Source organism: Pipistrellus hanaki (assembly GCF_964339955.1).
Source record: "Pipistrellus hanaki genome assembly, chromosome: 1".
Lineage (NCBI taxonomy): Eukaryota > Metazoa > Chordata > Mammalia > Chiroptera > Vespertilionidae > Pipistrellus > Pipistrellus hanaki.
In genome coordinates, this window is record NC_140503.1 from 36031900 (window position 1) to 36052173 (window position 20274).

The 20274-nt window shown below is 38.1% G+C and overlaps 1 protein-coding gene across 3 annotated transcripts in view; it reads right to left on the reverse strand.

Moving 5' to 3' along the window:
• The window catches only part of CGRRF1 (cell growth regulator with ring finger domain 1), a 32253-nt gene that overhangs the window by 5180 nt on the left and 6799 nt on the right, over window positions 1-20274 (reverse strand). For 2 of the 3 annotated variants that reach the window (XR_014794510.1, XR_014794511.1), the window contains exons 2-6: window positions 18482-18621; window positions 11131-11308; window positions 10841-10988; window positions 3529-3636; window positions 2829-3323 (exon numbers count right to left, since the gene is read on the reverse strand). Coding sequence is in view for 1 of the 3 variants with exons in the window: in XM_084877801.1 (XP_084733927.1) it covers window positions 3003-3323; window positions 3529-3636; window positions 10841-10988; window positions 11131-11308; window positions 18482-18621 (895 nt within the window). In the remaining 2 variants the exon portion in view is untranslated. Of the gene's footprint in view, window positions 1-2419; window positions 3324-3528; window positions 3637-10840; window positions 10989-11130; window positions 11309-18481; window positions 18622-20274 lie in introns of those variants that run through there. The other variant, XM_084877801.1, reaches the window with a different exon arrangement.

Consider the following 20274-nt stretch of genomic DNA (forward strand, 5'->3'; position numbering starts at 1 on the left):
TTTTCACTTGACTACCTACCAAATCACTCAGATTGCTGAGTGCAGCATATAATTCTTTCAAATGCAGCAAGAGAAGCTAAGGGCAAGTCATCTTTCAGAGTTATAGAATTATAAAAAATGATGGGTGAATAAACAAAATGTACTATATTTACACAATAGATTAATATTCAGCCTTAAGAAGAAAGGAAATCCTGATACATATTATAGCACAAACCTTGAAAATATTATACTCAGTGAAATAAACCAGAGAGAAAAGGGCATATGATTCCATGGAAATGAGGTACCTAGAACAATCAAGTTCATAAATACAGAATACTGGTGGTTACCAGTGGAAAAGGGGTTATGGGAAGTTATTATTCGATGGGCACAGAGTTTCAGTTTGGGTTGATGAAAAAATTCTGAAGATGGATGATGATGATGGTTGTATACCAATATGAATGTACTTAATACCCCTGAATTGTATATTTCAGAATGGTTAAAATGGTAAATTTTATGCTATACTTTACTACAATAAAAAGTTGTGAAAAATGGAGTTAAGAGTATAGGTAGACAGTTTAGGTACACACAGATCTGTAAAGGAAAGCAGGATGGCTGGGATGGAGAAGTGATCTCTGAACAGTCCCCATTTTACACCAGAAAGAGGGTTTCTCAGATGAACCACAGAGGGGCTGTGGCTTCTGACTGCCCTGCTTCCAGTGGCAGGGTTAGAACAGGCCTTGGGAATTTCTGAGGTGGGATGTGCTTCTATTAAGCTACTAATGCTCCTTTTAGACACAAATTCTTTAAGGCCAGGAGCTTTCCTGATTCTGTGTAGCCCGGACTCCTCAAAGGTATCTGGCCCCAAGAAGGTATTTATTACATAGCTGTTGAATGCAGATAAGTTTGATTTGGTTTATAGAACAGAGATTAGATAATGTCTCTTTGAGAGTGCTATATTATATTTGATTAGAATCAAATGATATGTAAAAATGCTAACACAACGATAAGGCATTATTCTTAATACAAGCAAGATGAAAAAGGCTTAAAATTCTCCCTGAATGTCAGTTTATTTGCTATGATCTGATTTCTTGGTGAGTTGAAGGCAATTTCTGCTGAAGACACAGGAAACTCTGATTTACCTTTGTCTTCTTAGTCATCTTAGAAAGAGTGGGGGATGGGCCTTTTTGCCCATCTGGTTCCTAACTCTTCCAAGAATATAACAAAGAATAACAAAGTCACCATTCAGAAGGGTGTGGGGTTTATCTATTTATATAAAACCCTAATATGCCAATAAACCAAACGGCAGAACAACAGAACTGGTTGCTACAATGTGTGCTGACCAGCAGGGGGGCATGTGTGGAATATGGTGGGCCTCTATAGCAGGCGCTGAGCACGGAACAGTAAGCATAAGTCGAGGTGGGATGGTGGAGCAGGTGGGGGGAGGGGAGAGTGCCAGACCAAGGCGGGGCGCTGGTTGCTGTCATGGGGGTGAGCCTCTGGTGGTTACTGAAAATCCTTTGCTCCCATGCACCACAGTCCCGCCTGACACTCACACCTGCTGCCAGTCGGCCCTGCTCGCACCCGCTGCTGGTGCCCAGTGTCAGCCCCAATTGCTCAGGGCCGTCAATGGGTATGAGCAGTGGCTGCCAGCCCAAATCGCCCTTCAGGGCTTCTCCATCTCCCCCTGCTCCTGAGGGGCAATCAGGGCCAGCAGCCACCTCTTGCACCCATTACTGGCAACGGCCCTGCTCACACCCGCTGCCAGCGCGAGCCCCACTCAAATCTTCAGCCAGAGCCACCACTCACACCCACTGCCAGCACCCAGCGGCTGATCCTGATTGCTTGGCGCTGTCAGTAAGTGTGAGTGGTGGCCCTGATTGCCCCTGAGGGTTTCTGCACCTCTCCCTGCTCCTGAGAGGCGATTGGGGCAGCAGCCGCAGCTCGAACCCGCTGCTGGGGATAGCCCCAATTGCTCCATGCCATCAGCAGGTGCGAACAGGGGAGCGGCAGCAGCAGGAGTGGCAGCAGCAGGAGTGGCAGCAGCGGCAGACAGGGAACTGGGGACTGCAGTGGTAGGGGCGAAGCGGGGGCACAGAGGATGGGCCGAGACAGCAGCCTTGTGGCCCATAGTTCCCTTCAAGGTGCATTGGGCCCCCAGTTTGTAATAAAAACACACTAGAAAAAAATAAGTCATGTGTTTCTATTAGTGGTTTTTCTGGCTCTAAATCCCTCGTTTTGGATGGATTTGCTGTACAGGAGGAAACTAAGGTAAGGCATTGTGATTCTCACAGATCTTCCCAGGTAGGCCACAGCCTGCTAATCTAATCTTATTTGGCAGCAAATTTAATTATCCGAGAAATGTTATTATTCTTGTTTTATATATCTGCTTCCTATAAATGAGCATCATTTCAATCTATGACACAATGAGAACAGTCAAGAATTGTATCTTGCATTTATAATTTAAGAAGCTATATTTAAAAATTAAGACTGTGTTTATGTGGCTATAAGAAAAATTGGAAACCAAACAGATGGATATTTATAAAAACTGCTATTTTAGGAAAGGACTTAAAGTTAGAAGCCATTGTCAATTCCTCTGTAAACTGGGGAACATACAATTACTCTGAGAAGAATTCAATTTTTCTCCAATTGCACTCTAAATTATGGCCAAGGAAAAACATTCAGAAAACTTAAGACTTTTACTTCCTCAAAGTTTAGATGGACTGCTTTTTAGAAATGTTCTAATTAATATTACATGAAATCCCCTAGCTGATAAAAGGCCAGGCATTTATTTTCTTCTCAGTAGCTGAATGCATTTTTATGTTTAACACAGATAGTATTCCAGCATTTACCATATGGAACAGGAAGGAATAATTAAGTTTCATTATCCAGGTACCACACAAACATGAAGTTAAAATTGAATTGTCATTGATAGTCAACACCGCATTCCATGTTACGACTGATTCCAAGAACACACATTTCTGCATCTTGAGTGGTAATTGTACTTTTCAGTTGTAACAACATCCTCAAAGGGTTTTCTGTTTGTCTTTCTCTTGCTCCTTTTGACTGCGAAGTGCAAACGATTCCTGAACGAACTGCCTGCACATGGGGCACCGCTGGAAATACCTCACACAGCCGTCGCACAAGCACGTGTGTCTGCAGGGCAGGAGCACCCAGTTCACGGTCCCGTTCTGGCAAACCACGCAGTCCTTGCTACCCTCCTCGGGAGACTCTACTTCGCTCTCAGAGAGTCCAGCCTTTTCCAACAAGCTTCGGTCTGTACTTTCACCTTCTGGAGAGGAATTGCTCGAAGGAGTGGCATTATTATTTGCAGACATGTAAAGTTGCTGAAAAATCAGAGAAACAAGTTTAGAGATAATTACAAATGTCAATGACTCTTCGGGGGGTCATAAGAGATGCTCAAAATGTATGAGCTAGCAAATAATGGCTAACGTTGATGGGAACTAACTGAAAAATATTATCCCTTGATAAATGGTCATTCTTTGAAACTGCAAACCAGAGACAAAGATAAGACTACAAGGTACAACTTACCTTAAGATCATGAAATTGACCTTGAGTCGGAAGTAAATATTGACATAATATTCTACAGGACAGTTTATAAGTTTTATCAGGAATATGAATTGCTGACACCATGGAAATCTAAAATAAAAATTGAAAACCGGTCAGTACTTAACCTCTATATTATTTCACAGATATGTGAAAATATGTATCAAACAAAAATAAACTGATAAATTATAAAACTTACAATAATTTATTCAAATCAGTCACTACAGAGAAAGCAGTTATTGACATATATTTTTACCAGAGTTTCAAAAACTATACTAGTTTGCAAATTTAATGTGATCCCAACAAAATAGCTGAGTTCTTACGTGTTAATTTTCCCACACTGAGAATTTTAGAGAAATTCTAAAATTCTCAATGTGGGAAAATTAACACGTAAGAACAGCTAGGAAAAGACTGAAAAGAAAGCTATGGGGGAGGAGATATTAAGCACAATCAGATATTAAAACATACTACCAAGCCTCTAGAGTTAAAACAGTGTGGGACTAGCAAATGGATAGACAGATGTCTGAAACAGAATAAACCGTCCAGAAACAGACCCAATACAAATATGATAAAGGTGGCATTTCAAATCACTAGCAAAGCGAGTCTTTTTAATAAAAAGTATTAGGACAGTTGTATAGCTACTTAGAAAAACAAAAATTAGATTTTTTTTCTCATACCATACACAAGAATAAACTCCAAAAGCATAAGAAATCTAATTGTAAAAAATAAAACTATACAAATACTAGTAGAAAACCATGTGCATTTCTTTCTAGTTTCAATGTAAGGAAAGACTTTCTAACTATAACTCAAACCTAGAGACAGATCAATTTGACACATTTGACTATGTAAAAATTAAAAACCCACCTGATGATAAAGCACCATAGTGTATCACAGACTAAGGGCTAATATACCTAACTTATAAACAACTTTAAAAACTGAAGAGAAAGTTACCAAATATCCCATAGAAAAATGGGCAAAAGACATGAATAGACAATTCACAAAAGATATAAACATGGTCCTTGGCTATATTAAAAGATGTTCAATTTACTCACAACATGATAAATGAAAATCAAAAATTTACTGAGATATTTCTCATACACCAGATTAACAAAAACTGAAAAGCTTGTCAATACACTCTGGAGTAATAATCATACTCATATATGGTGGAAATGTTAAAAAAAAATAAAAAATAAATAAAAAAAGGTTCAGCCCTGGCTGGTGTGGCTCAGTTGGTTGTCATCCTGTGACCTAAGGGTTGCCAGTTTGATTCCTGGTGAGGGCACATACCTGGGTCAGGGGTGGGCAGGAGGCAGCTAATCAATATTATGCTCTCACACTGATGTTTTTTTTCTCTTTCTTTCTCTCTCCTTCTCCTCCCTTCCTCTCTCTTTAAAAATCAGTAACAACAACAAAATCTTTAAAAAAAAAAAAAATGGTTCAGCTCCAAAGGCACAACCCCAATAGAGGGAATTTGGCAAAATGTAACAATAACATGCATTTACCCTTGAATCATTCAACCTCAACTATATTAAAACACACACACACCATTTATTCAGTGCAAGATTACTTGTTAGTGCAGAATACTGGAAACTACCTGAATATCCAACCACAGGAAGTTAAATAAATGGTACCTGTATTCCCTACATACAATGGAGTGCTATGAAGCTGTAAAAAAAAACCAAAACCAGTGTGAAGAAGATCTCTATGAACTGATCTACACTGATTTCCAGAAGATACTGTGACGTGAACAAAGCAAGAAATATCCTATATAATAATCCTATATAATAAAAGGGTAATAAGCAAATTGACCCTATTGGCGGAACTACCAGTTGTTATGATGTGTACTGACCACCGGGGGCAGATGCTCAACACAGGAGCTGCCCCTAACTGGTCAGTGCGTTCCCACAAGGGGAGCTCCGCTCTGCCACAAGCCGGACTGACGGCTGTGAGCGCAGCAGCAGTGGCAGAAGCCTCTCCCTGCTCCTCGGCAGCGCTAAGGATGTCCAACTTCAGCTTAGGCCGCTCCCCCATGGACATCCCCTGAAGGGTCCTGGGCTGCAAGAGGGTGCAGGCTGGGCTGAGGACCCCCCGCCCTCCCCCCACTGCATGATTTTTTTGTGCACTAGGCCTCTAGTATAGTATATACAGTTTGCTACCTTCAGTGTAGGAAAGAAGGGAAAAGAAATATATACACATATATCATTGTTACAATAGGAAACATAGGAAAGATAAACATGAAAACAATGGACTTGGGAATCTACAGGATTGGGGAGGGTTGAGAATGGGAGGAGGATATGTGGAAAACAGCAATACCTGAGTATACCACTTAATATAGTTTTTTCCCTTTTGAGAGAACCCAAGTAATTTATGAACACAATGTTTGACTATAAACCTTCAATCTTTGGCCGCAAGTATGAAGATGACAGTTTGAGTACAAAACAAAATTAAATTCAGCAATTAGGCCACTGGAAAATAGATGAACAAAAATATATGGTAGGTCTCTCGCCTACAGAATACTGAGGGCTGACTGGAGGGCGCAAGTTTGAAAATAATCATTCTGTAATTAGCATGGTAAAGATAAAATCTGGCCGGAACCGGTTTGGCTCAGTGGATAGAGCATGGCCTGCGGACTGAAAGGTCCCAGGTTCGATTCTGGTCAAAGGCATGTACCTTGGTTGCAGGCACATCCGCAGTGTGTGTGTGTGTGGGGGGGGTTTGTAGGAGGCAGCTGATTGATGTTTCTCTCTCATCGATGTTTCTAACTATCCCTCTCCCTTCCTCTCTGTAAAAAATCAATAAAATATATATTTTTTTAAAAAGATAAAATCTGGTAAGAATCTCTATGAATATTCAATCCAGAGGGAAATGTTGATAAAGAGTGGATATTTGCATGGTCCTAATGTGCCTCCCTACAGACTACTTATAATCTGCAAAGGAAGGGGAAAAAGGAACAGTGGAGAAATCAGGTAACACCTTGACTGATAGGTCAAAATTAACATCACCAATGACAGAAAAGAACTTCACATGCCTATGAAGGTGATGCCCTGGACACATATATTATCTATCACCTGTGCAGTATACTGGCTGAAAATGCGTAACTCCGATGTAATCATGGTGAAACATCAGAAAAACAAAGTGATAATTACTCTGTTTTACGTGTGATTCTATTCTTCAAAAAAATAAAAATAAAATGCTAATGTTATAAAAGACAAAGACAAGCTATGGAAATATTCCAGATGAAAGGAGGCTAATAATACATGACAAATACAATATCTCACTCTAGACTAGAATCTGTACTGGAGGGGAAATGTGTTGTAAAGAATACTGTTAGCCCTGACTGGTTTGGTTCAGTGGATAGAGCGTCGGCCAGAGGACTGAAAGGTCCTAAGTTTGATTCCGGTCAAGGGTATGCACCTTGGTTGCGGGCACATCCCCAGTAGGGGGTTTGCAGGAGGCAGGTTATCAATGTTTCTTTCTCATCTATGTTTCTAACTCTCTATCCCTCTCCCTTCCTCTCTGTAAAAATCAATAAAATATATATTTTTTAAAAAGAATACTGTTACATCAACTAACAAATTGGAATGTAATAGACTAGATAAAATATTAGATCTATATAAGACAAAAAGGTAATAACTACATTGTGATTATATAAGAGAACATCTCTATTTTTAAAAAATATACACTCTAGTACTTAGGAGTAAAAATCATCATGCATACAAAGTACTCTCAAGTGATTGATTTTAAAATATGTATATACCTACATATAAAGCAAATAATATTGCAAATGTGCAATGTTAACAGCAGTAGATTTGGGAAAAGGATATATGGGTGTTCTTTTACTTTTTTATTTTTGCAAGTTTTTTAAATTACATCCAAATAAGTTTAAAATAAACATTCTACTATCGTCATTAACATACAATATTCTTTACAGTTTTGTAAGGATTTAATAATTTGGCAATGACTTCAAAGGCTTTTAATACTAAATCAAATTTCTACTAACAATTTTGTCATTTGATTTAATATTAAAAAACTCTGAAACTACTATAATGCTAGTTATAAATGTGTATGTAGTTGTAGATATATATTTCATATGAAAAAGATATTAATAATATAATGCTAAATGAAAGGGGGTCACAAAATAGTGTGTACAAGTGGACCCCCCCCCTTTTTTAACTATATATATAGTCCTGGTCCGGTGTTCAGTAGTTAGAGCATTGGCCCACAGACTGAAAAGTCGAGGGTTTTATTCAGGTCAGGGGCACGTACCTTGGTTGCAGGCTTGATCCCCAGACCTGGATGGACATGTGCAAGAGGCAACCTATCGATGTGTCTCTCTTACATTGATGTTTCTCTCTATCTTTCTCTCTTCCACTCTCTCTAAAAATCAATGGAAGAAATATCCTCGGATGAAGATTAATAACAACAAAAAATTACATATATAAAGATCTGAAAAGATACAAATATTCACAGTAGTTATATTTGGATGATAGAATAAAAGTGATTATACTTTTTTTCTTTTGGCTTATCTAGATTTTCTAAGGTTATTTCCTGCCATAAGCATATATTATATGAGTAATACAAAAAACAAACTGATATAATTATGTGAAAATGAAAAAGTTTTAAAGCCAAAATCTTGCAATAACAATCCCTGCTTCCCTTTATCTACTTATAATAACAAACTGGTGGCTAGCTATGTTATCTAAATGTAATTTTTACTGTTACAATAGGAATAGGACAATATAATTTTCTTTTTTTTTTTTAGATTTAGAATCTCTGATTCCCAGATAAAATACTGAAAAACCATCTATGAAAAAGAATTATGAAATGCTCAGTTTGCTTTTAAAATTAAGAACAGAGAACATGCCCTGGCTGGTGTTGCTCAGTAGTTAGAGTGTCAGTCTGCAACCAAAGGGTAGAGAGTTTGATTCCAGGTCAAGGGCGCGTACCTGGATTGTGGGTTTGCTCCCCGCCCCAGTCAGGGCAATGAGGGAGGCTACCAGTCGATGTGTCTCTCTCACATCGATGTTTCTCTCCCTCTCCCTCTTTTTCTCTCTCTCTATCTCATACTCCTTCACTCCCTTCTACTCTCTCGAAAAACAATAGAAAAAAATATCCTCAGGTGAGGAGTAACAAGAAAAGCAAACAAACAAAAAAGAATAGAGAACATTACTATAAAATATACTAACAATTATACTTTAGTTCTACCATTCGGCCCAATCTGAGAGGTAGGAGATGGAGAAAGATCTAACATGAAAAAAAGAGGAGGGCCTGCTCATAAAAGACACAGAAGAGGACCAAGGCAGGGAGACACAGGCACAGAAAGTAGCTGGTAACGCTTCAGGGCCCGGGCCCAGCCCCCCTGTGGGAATAAGCTGCCCACAGCCACAGCAGGGCCTGGAGTCTTCATTCCGATCGGGTCAAGGATCAGATAAGCAAATCTTTCCCTATTTATAATGCCATTGAATTGTACACTGGAAGTGGCTAAAACCGCATTTAAGTTATATTATGTTTTAGCATGCACACACCAAGTCCTTCTCTACTTAGATGGAGGAAGAAAAGTTAGAAAAGAAATACTATCAATAGCTCACATAGATAGAAAGCACCAAGCCAGTGAGAAGGAAGGTACCAAAGAGGAAGCTGGGAGGAAGGTGACTGAGAACTGACCCTTTTTTGCAATAAAAGGAAAGAACTAGGGGAGCTTAGAAGAGATTGGGAAGGCAGGGGTATGAAACACCAACCTAAAAGGTCTTATTTATCTTCAATTGAAAAGGAGGTGGGGAAACCAGAAGATCTCTCATATACACTTCCTTATACACGTGCAACTAAAGAGTTCTGCTCTTTGAAGCTCACTAACAGTGCTTGGTATGACTTTTTTCTACACCGATTAAATGTATTGAGTACCTATTGTGTTTAAGGCATGGTGCCAGATTCTGAAAATACACTGCTGTTGGTATGTCTTTTAATTGGAAAAAAAACAAGCTGATTTCAGCTCAATGAAACTTCAATTTGATAAGATTAAAACCCCAAAACCTAGATTGGCTTAACTGCATGTGAACAGGTTTGGATTTCCCAATAAGGGTCTGACACCTTCCAAAGCTCAATGTATACTTGTTCCAAGAAGACATTCCTGCCCTAGCTGGTTTGGCTCAATGGAGAGAGTGTCAGCCTGCAGACTGAAGGGTCCCACGCTCGATTCTGGCCAGGGGCACATGCCTGGGTGGCGGGCTCGATCCCCAGTAGGGGGTGTGCAGGAGGCAGCCAATCAGTGATTCTCTCTCATCATTGATGTTTCTCTCTCTCTCTCCCTTCATCTCTAAAATCAATAAAATATATATTTTTTTAAAAGAAGAAGATATTCCTGTAAAAAAGAAAGTGAGAAGGGGTTCCTGGCAAAGAACTACACAGGCTCAGGGTCAAGCCCATCTCTTATTTCCTGAATGATTGGGATTTTTCTAACAACTCTGTTTCAGTCCTTTTAAGAAGGCTATTTGCCTAACACAATGTTGTTAGAAGGAATAAATAAGTTAATGAATGCACTTTGTATGTTACAAAATGCCATAAAGATGCTACCATTTCTTTATTAAAGAACATATCTATATCATGCACTTCAGAAAACAGTAAATTGTGTATAAGGGCATTCTCATCATGATACTATTTCACCAAGTTTATTTCATGTATAAACTTCTACCATACTTAGAGGATTGTCAGGGCTCAGGTCTTCTTAGCTCCCTAAGATGCTTTTATCTTCCCAATAGGGATAAACTACCAGACTAAATAAATAATTAGTATATAAAGAGAAAGGTAATTATCACTATAATTACTGAAAATATAGGGACAAAACATATATAAGATGTTATGATGAAAACAAGATGACTGCAAACAAGCAAAGAAAAGAGTGGATATTGTCTTAAAATTGAACATTTTGTTTCACTACTACAATGCTCATTTATTCGGTGCTAAAAATGTTAAAAATAAATATGTCTCCCAACAGACTTTTTATGCAGCAAACATGACAGAATGATGAAATAAACTTAATTCAAATATAAAATAGCTTTTATTTTCTCTATATAATCATAATCATATAGGAAAAAAAAAGTCATACTCTAAAGGAGCTGTTATATGTATAAAAGTCATACATATTTCCCATGTATTCATTTTTTGGGGGGGGGGAAATGTGACCAGTCCAAATGTATATTCTCAGAAATTAAAATAATACTTTTTTCTACATCACTAAATAATTAAGACCTATTATCCAAATCACTTAAAAGTAATGCTCCAAAACTTTAAAATTACTTACAATATCATAAATTTCTCGGTCATCCTCATCAGCTAGGGTCAACAGTGCTACCAATGGGTAGCGAGATCTGGGCACTGTCCCAAAGTCTTCAATGTTAGTATCTTTTGGTAACTGGCAATATATTTCTTCTTTGCTGTCCTTTTTAATACTTTTTGAAAATGTAAAGGTAAATTGTCACTATAAGCAAAAATACAACAAAATACCAAAGGGAATCGTAACTTAGCGATTTATCCATAAAAAGTCTAATGTCTAAAATTCTCATGTCCTAATAGATGTAAGATAAAGGATACAAATACTGTTCTCGATGGAGGTATTCGCTATACAAAGCATCTTCCAGTGTTTGGGGAGTGCTTATTCGGAAGCAATAAACGTGCTTCTGCAGAGCCTCGTACAATTTCTGGACGCTGCACCCCCAGTAGCATGTGAGGAGGCTATCTTCAAGGCAATCTGTTGTCAAAGTGATGCCAGCTGTAGAAGACAAATAAGACAGAAAAAAATTACCTGACGTAATTCCTAGTACAATTATACACAGCGAGTAATAAAAGCTTCTTTTTGGATGCTGGCCAGGCTGCTGGCAGTTCAAGGAACTCATTAGAGGGTATGTGCCTATAAACGAAGGAACAGGTCTCTTAAACAGGAGATATAAAAAACCTCCATGTCTACACAATTTTGAAGCACTACCAGTAAACCTGATTATTTATACATTTATGCTTGGAAGTGATCAATTCAATGTTTTTTGGCGACTTCAAGACTTTTCCCACAAAGATTTTACAAACTGAAATACAGTACACTAATTGTTAGCCTACCTAATAGTGTCTACAACCCTAAAGTAGATCCGCACAACCTTGTAACTTCAAGCAGAGCAGAGCTATCTCTGACAGTGGATACACACCACCCGCGGCTCCACAAGATGATCACTGGAGTAGGACAAATATTAAAAAGAAATTGAGCTTTACTAATATCAATATACACACTGACAACATTAATATACATTCTTGTCACAAAGTTAATGTCCCATGTAATATGCAAAATATCCGAGGAAAGAGTGGAGATTCCAAAACACGGAAGTTTAATAGTGATGTCCTCTTTCATTTGTTTGCTTTCAGCGTAATAAAAGATTATGATTTGAGTAAAGCTGATTAAGGGGGCATATAAATTATAAATGGACAAATTATAACATGTAGTTTTATCTGCTTGCTTATAGATTTACTATATGCCACCTATGTGATTTTCCCCTTCCCTTGTAGCACTAAGTTCAAAGGCAGCCACAACCAGTGCCCCACTCAACATCTAGTGGTGAGTGGAGAGGTGTACTTGCTAAACCAAAAGGAGAAGTTTTTTTATTCATTGTGAGGCAGGACAGTAAGAAGCTGGGAAAATTCCTTGGCAAGTGGAATGAGGGAAACTGAGACAAGATAGTGAAACAAGGCTGAGCAATTAAAAACCTGCTAGTAGCCGAAACCGGTTTGGCTCAATGGATAGAGCGTTGGCTTGGGGACTGAAAGGTCCCGGGTTCGATTCCAGTCAAGGGCATGTACCTTGGTTGCGGGCATATCCCCAGTAGGGGGTGTGCAAGAGGCAGCTGATCGATGACTCTCTCTCATCGATGTTTCTAACTCTCTATCTCTCTCCCTTCCTCTCTGTACAAAATCAATAAAATATATTTAAAAAAAAAAAAAAAAAAAACAACCTGCTAGTAAATCACCAGATCTTATCTTCCCTGACCAAGGACACATAGAAGCAGATGGTTTGTATCTCTCCTCCCCAACCAGAGTGAATAGCTTAAATCACCCAAATTCCAGAATGGATGAAGGAAGGGAAATAAATAACAAGAAAAAACAATTAGAGTCAGACAAATCTAAGATAAAAGTAAAGCAGTGAAACTGACCATAGAATGATCCCAAATTCCCCAACAGGCTCATTTCGACACATTAGCATATTAAAGGACACACCTGGAAAGCTGCTGAATATTCTATTGAGATCCTCCCCTGAATCCTCCCCTAAAATTCCCTTTAGAAAACAAATAAAACCCCTTAAGACAAAAGACCCGTACTGGCTTGAGCACTCAATACCATTTCTTCAGACAGGTATTTTTCTCTCCTGAGCTCCAAAGGGTTCCAGGAGACTTCAATCAGGTGAGCAATGAGCAGCAGCAATTCGTCCTGGGCTAACCCTGTCAACTCTCCAAGGGCCCTCTTTTTGCCTCTATGACTTTCTTTCCTGAGCCCACAGAGCCCAGCATGGCTCACTTCTATTACTATAATTTGTTTCCTGAATCCATGCGGATTCAATTTTGTTCTGTGACCTCCTTTCCTGTATCCAAACAGCCCAGACTGGCTCAATTCTGTTCCTGTGACTTCCTTTCCTGAGTCTAGGCAGCTCAGTTGTAGACCCACTCCTGTTGTGATCTTGGCTCTTCTATCTTAAGCCTATCTTTTGTTTCACTGCTTCCGACTTTAAGAAAGGCACTCTCAAAATCATCTGGGCGCATGTTGTGAACTTTTTTCTACACAAAGTCAAGAACTAACACATTTCAGATCGTTCCAGGGCAGATCTGCTTCAGTCCCGGTCACTTTTGGTGACAACTGTTCCTGAGTGAACAACCTCGGTCTCTGATTCTGGCTCTCCGAACCTACTGGCAAGTCTGTATGTTATTCAAAATGCTTCCCTGTCCCATTTTATTTATTTATTGTTGACAGTATTACAGATATCCCCCATTCTTCTGCCCTTAATATCCTTTTATTGTAGTCGTTTCTGTTGCTTGCTAATAGGAATTCTGATTAATATATTACCTACTTTTAAAGGTGATTAAGAGAATGTGTTGGAAGGAGCTACACAAATACAACCAGATCATTCACAGGATGCCAAATATTATACCGAGTACAAAGTGTCAGATTCTGAGTATCGATATGTAGAGTAGCAGCGACATAGAACAATTTCTAATCACAGTTAAGCAAAAATTTTAATTGACAGAAGCTTTACATACATACTTGATACCAGATTTGATTTCACATTTTATGATTCTATCAGGTATCAATTCAACTACCTTTATTTTTCAATTAACTGTTAAATAGCTGAAGAAAATCACTCCATTAATACAAATTTAAGATGTATTAAAAATCATATATAATTTTCTCTGTCACTCTAGAACGACACAAAGTGAGGCAAGAAAAAAAATTGAAAGTATAATAGATGGGAAAGGGGAAAAAATTTAAAGCCTACAAAAAAAGTAAGGGAGGGCAAGGACCCAGAAAAGTATTACTGGCAAAAATGTAAAAATATGTATAAATAGGCTATTCATTATAGCACTAGTTATATCAAAATGCTATACTCCACCTAAATGTTCATCAATAGGGGATTAAATTAATAAAATATGGAACACTCTCCAATGAAGTACCATGAAGCTCTTTGAAAAAAATTGAGGCATACCAAAATATCTGTGTATAGTACTACTGTGGAATGAGCTTCAGAATATACCATTAAATGAAAGAAGCAAGGTATAGAAAAGATTACAGGGTGGGGCAAAAGTTGGTTTACAGTTGTGAGTACACAAAATAGAGATTATTCTTGTATTATTATTTATTATTTATTGTATTATTTTCCAAATGAACAACTGTAAACCCATTTTTCCCCCACTCTGTATATTGTATGCTACTGTTTATCTCACAGGAGAGGATATCCAAATATATGTGTTTGTTTACACTAAAGAACAATGGAAGGATAAGCCTTAAAAAACAAATGCCACTTTACAGAACATACATAATATCAGTCTAACTGCTTTGTAAAAAGAATCAGAGTTCCAGAGATTCCGAGATAAATAAAACTTGTTTAAAGACTTTGTATACTTGACTAAAATGGGGTACATCACCGACTACAGATAACAATATTAATCAGATTTTAATGTCTCTGATATTAATATTACAAGCAAATGAAAAAGAATTACAGACTCTATAAAACTCTGCCCTCCACAATCTTTCATAAACTTGTCTTTTACACAGACTGAGGAGAATATATTGATTTACACTAAGGGTTCAAATACCCTTAGACAAAACTATTCTCCCTTTAGTTTTTATCACTTCTGCAAAGATCCTTATATCCAATTCCCATTCTTATATTTTTTTTAATCTTCTAAAATTCAGTGTGCACACAATAATATCTTAGATCAATAGGATTAACAGAACTGGAATAGACATAACCCAGAAAATTCAGAACTCAAATGAAGTGAAGCAACCTAGGTAGGATTTCTCTCAACCTGCCTAACCGTAACAACCAAATACAAAGACAGTGTAGAAGATGGTCTTGCAAGAAACTGAAAGAAAAAAAAAAAGTGGGGCTGTAGTCAAATAAGTTGAGACATTAATAAAAGGAGAAAAAGGGGACAGTAAAGCCACACACCTTCTTACAGAAAAGTCTCTGTGAGAGAAGAACTAATATTCAAGGAGCCCCTGCACGAGGATGATGAAACCAAAGCATTGGGAGATGAAAAGTGGTCGTAAGGAACAGAAGCTCATAAATTCCTCCAAAAATGCTGTGTGTCATTTTGCTTAACCCTTTTGCTTATATTGGCTCTTCCCACGGTAAAAAAGTCAAAACATCAGAAAACTGTTTACAAAAGAACAGAATTGCTAAATTGAATTAATACAACACAACTAGTATGTCCTGAGTACCTATTTTCAATTTCATTAAAACGTCTACATTGAGGACATGGAAACATCATAAATCCAAATACAGTATCATTACAGAACAACAACAACAAATCCCCAAAACCCACCTCTGGTAAAAAGAACTAAATGACTAAGATTAAAACTGATTCTCCAGTCCTAGCTGGTTTGGCTCAGTGGATAGAGTGTAGGCCTGCAGACTGAAGGGTTAGATTCCAGTCAAGGGGAACGTGCCTGGGTTGCAGGCTCGATCCCCAGTAGGGGGCGTGCAGGAGGCAGCCTATTAATGATTCTCTCTCATCATTGATGTTTCTATGTCTCTCTCTCCCTCTCCCTTTCTCTCTGAAATCAATAAAAATATATTTAAAAACAAAACTGATTTTCCGGTTCATTTTCAAGTAAATCAGTTCCCTATATGTTCTCTGTCCCTCCCCTATGTGCCAAGCACCTTGGGCATAGTGATTTAATAAAGAAAACAAAGCCCTGGATTTTTAAACTATTTACACACCAAAAGAAATAACTTTTTAAAACATCACAATTATTGCTCAGAATATTATGTCATTACTAGAAGCCCAATGCACAAAGATTCGTGCTAGAATGGGCTTTCCTTTCCCTGGGTGCCACCCCATCTTTCCACTCCAGCCCAGCCCCTTTCCGCTCAGGCCCCGGAGCTGCCTCTATCTGTTCCGGCCCCTCCTTCCCACCCTGCCAAAGGCCCTGAGAGACCAGGGGTTGGGCAGAACATCTGTGTCCAACCCCCTGTCACTCAGTGGCTGAGTATGCAAATTAACTGCCATCTTTGTTGGGTTAATTTGCATATCACTCCTGATTGGCTGGTGGCATAGCGGAGGCATGGTCAATTTACGTGTTTGTCTATTATCAGGTAATATCCTGGTTAGACAACTTAAATGACACCCATCGGTCCACTGTTTAAGCAAATGAATTTTATTCTGCAGAATAAAGAATTCCCACCAAAATTATTTTCCTTATTTCCCCATAGAAGACAGATAATGAGTAATATGCATTGGTATTTAAAAATTAAAATACTTCAATAAGCACACTGTAAGTACACAGATTTAAAATCTTTGTGTACTTCAATAATACTACTATTGGTTAGCATATAGTATGTTAGGCACAGCTGAGAGATTTCCAGCTTCCAACATTTACAGGGCAGGTGCTACTTAGGACTATTTCTACTTTAATAATGGCAGACTGATGGATTTCCTAACACTTTCTATTTCACAAGTGTCCTGTGTTTGTTTGCTCACGATGTTTCCATTCTTACTTTCTCAGTGCCTCCAGGCTTTGGACCTATGTTTCAGGAAGAACCACTTTGTACTAGAATTTTTTACAGGCAGTCCTGCTCAAGAGCCAGATGTGACATTATAGCAGGTCCAACTGCATGGTCTCAAAGGTCAGAGATCACCAAGCTACCACTATTCTGTACATTTTATCCAGGCATGTTTCCTAAATAAGCTAGTAAATTTATGACTGCCAGGGGTAAGGGATAGAGGGCAGCAGTGCTAATTAGTGATCTTGGGGAAAGCCATATCAATAGAGGGATACAGGTAAAAATCAGATTACACTGCTCTAAGGAGTAAAAGGGAAGCAGGGGAGAAGGCAAATGAATATCACTTTTAAGATGCCAGACTGTGACCTAGCTGGTGTGGTTCAGTGGTTGAGCATTGATCTATGAACCAGGAGTTCACAGTTCAATTCCTGGTCAGGGCATATGCCTAGGTTTTGGGCTTGATCCCCCGTATGGTTTATGCAGGAGGCAGCTGATCAATGATTCTCTCTCAGAAACATCAATGATGAGAGAGAATCATATATATATATATATATATATATATATATATATATATATATATATATATATATATAAAAGCCTGGGTATGAAGGGAAAAAGAGAAATAGGACAATAGCTAGAATAAGATGAAGAGCCAAGAAAGTTTAGAGTTGTTTTTTGTTTGTTTGTTTGTTTGTTTTTTAATATATTTTATTGATTTTTTACAGAGAGGAAAGGAGAGGGATAGTTAGAAATATCGATGAGAGAGAAACATCGTTCAGCTGCCTCCTGCACACCCGCTACTGGGATGTGCCTACAACCAAGGTACATGCCCTTGACTGGAATCGAACCCAGGACCTTTCGGTCCGCAGGCCAACGCTTTATCCACTGAACCAAATCGGTTTTGGCAAGAGTTGTTTTTAAGATACCAGAAATGTGAGCAAGCCTAAAAGGTGATAGGGTCTCAGCCCAGAGACCCAGTAGAGCTACAGAACTGTACCTAGAACTGCATGCTCTGTATCTCTGCTTAACTGTCACAAAAGCATTTACAGTCCAGAAGTTCAAAACTACGGTAATCCATTTCCTTTCTTCCCAAACCTGCTTCTGCCTTTATGTCTCATCTCTGTACAAAGACCCATCCATGGAGGACCCAAGCAAAGAATTTGAGTCTTCCCTGACTCTTCTGTCTTGTCTGTGCCCAGCATCCCCTCTCTTTCACTCCACTGGTTCCTATATAGGCTCGCAGACAATTTGTTTTCCAAGTACAGAAACAAACAACTATCATCTATTACTACCAGCTACCAAAATAATTTTAGACCAAAATATCGTAATTGCAAACTAACAGATAACTGTTCTTCAGAAGGTAAGGAACCTTATATTAACTGAACTTACACTATATCATTCTTACTTTTCTCACTGCACTGAAGACCAATGAAAATGGCACCTGTCCTAACAGACTTCTCTTATTAACATGTGATACTTCATTTTAGTGTAAATAAACACATATATTTGGATATCCTCTCCTGTGAGATAAACAGTAGTATACTATATCAAGGTGGGGCAAAGATGGGTTTACAGTTGTTCATATGGAAAAGAATACAATTAATAAATACTAATACAATACATTTAAAGGGCTAAAACAGGGGCAGAGAAAGTGAAAGCGAGAAGAATCTTTGTAAAATAGCTACCAACTTGAAATCGAAGCTGAAGATGGATTAGCGATTTCTAAGCCAAAAGGATTCTTGACTTGTCTCATTTGCTTTTTGAAAACTCTTGTTTTGAACTGGGTCTCTTCAGAATTTCTCAGGATTACTGGAACATCCCAACCAAACCTGAAGGTGAAAATAAAATAATACATTATTTTAACTAATGTTGAAACTTTGTTATACTAATAGCCCTGCACACAAATCCATGCACCAGTAGGTCTCTTCCACCCTCCTGTAGATTCCCCCCCCCCCCGGGGGGGAGTGGGGGGGGGGTGGGGGGGGAGCCACAGCTTGCTGCCCTGCCCCCTCCTGTAGCTCTCTGCTGCTTGTTTCACTGCCCCACTCTCCTGCAGATCCTTGATCCGGTCATTAGGCCTCATGACATAACTGATAATTAGCATATTCCTCTCTTATTATAATATATAGGATGTAGACTATGTTATGCTTCATTAGTTAATCCTCTTAACATATCAGGAAAAAGAAATAAGTTAATTAATTTATGTTATATTTGAGAATTACCTAATCTAGAATTGTCAGTCCCCTAGAATTGCAATATATTGTTAAACTAGCTGAACTGACATACTCTTGAAAACAGAATTCTATTGTTAATAATGAAGAAGTATACTGATTATAAATTGTACTTAATGTAAGAGGAAAAGCACGATAGAATTATTAAATTCTTAAATGACATTATAGACAAATACATATATCTTTAAAATATATTTTTATTTATTTCAAAGAAGAAGGGAGAAGGAGAGAGATATATATAAACGTCAGTGATGAAAGAGAATCATTGATTGGCTACCTCCTGCACACGACCTATTGGGAATCGAGCCTGCAACCTGGGCATGTGCCCTTGATCAGAATTGAATCTGCAGGGTGACACTCTATCCACTGAGCCAAACTGGTGAGGGTGACAAATATATATTTAATATGCAGACTATTTGATATTATTTATGGGATAAGAGAACTTTTAAACACCAAATATAGCCCTTCATTTATTAGCATATTTTCTCATTTTAAAGTTAATGCAAAAATGTGATAATGCATATTGAATAGGCTTAGAAGGAAAATGAAAAGGACTAAATTCAATTCTTTATAAAACTAGAAAGCAGCTAAGTTTACTCAATTTAAATAAAATAACTGAAAATGAATACAAATTAGTTTAACAAAGAGACTTTAGATTAAGCACGCAGTTAGGTTCATACTTGGATGCACTCTTCTCTCCAAACACTTACTAGTGATAGGTAAAAATAAAAATAAAAATAAAATAGACCCTGCTGAAATGAGCAAATTGTGTTTAAACTAAGGAACAGAAGAACTCAGCAATGAAAAGGAATAAATTATTGCTAAGACCATATGCATAAATCTCAAAAACAACATACTGCGCAAAAGAAATCATGCTATGATTCCATAAAGTGAAATTCTAGTCTGTAAAAGTAATTGAGTAGAAATAAAAAACAAAACAATGGTTGCTTCTGGGGTGTAGGAGAACAGGCTGACTGGGAAAGTGTATAAGGAAATTTTTTCTGGTGATGGTAACATTCTATTATCTTGACAGAGGGTTAAGTTGTATAGATGATGTGTTTGATAATACTTAAGATATAAACATTTCTAATAAATCCTCCCTTCCTCCAATTGATGGACGGACATAAACTCCACCTGCAGCCAGACATTCCTGAGCACTGAACTACCAATCAGCACCTGCCAAATACTCCTAAATCCGTAGGTCCCTAATCATGTGCCTTACATGAAACCACCAATCAGCGTGTGCTGACT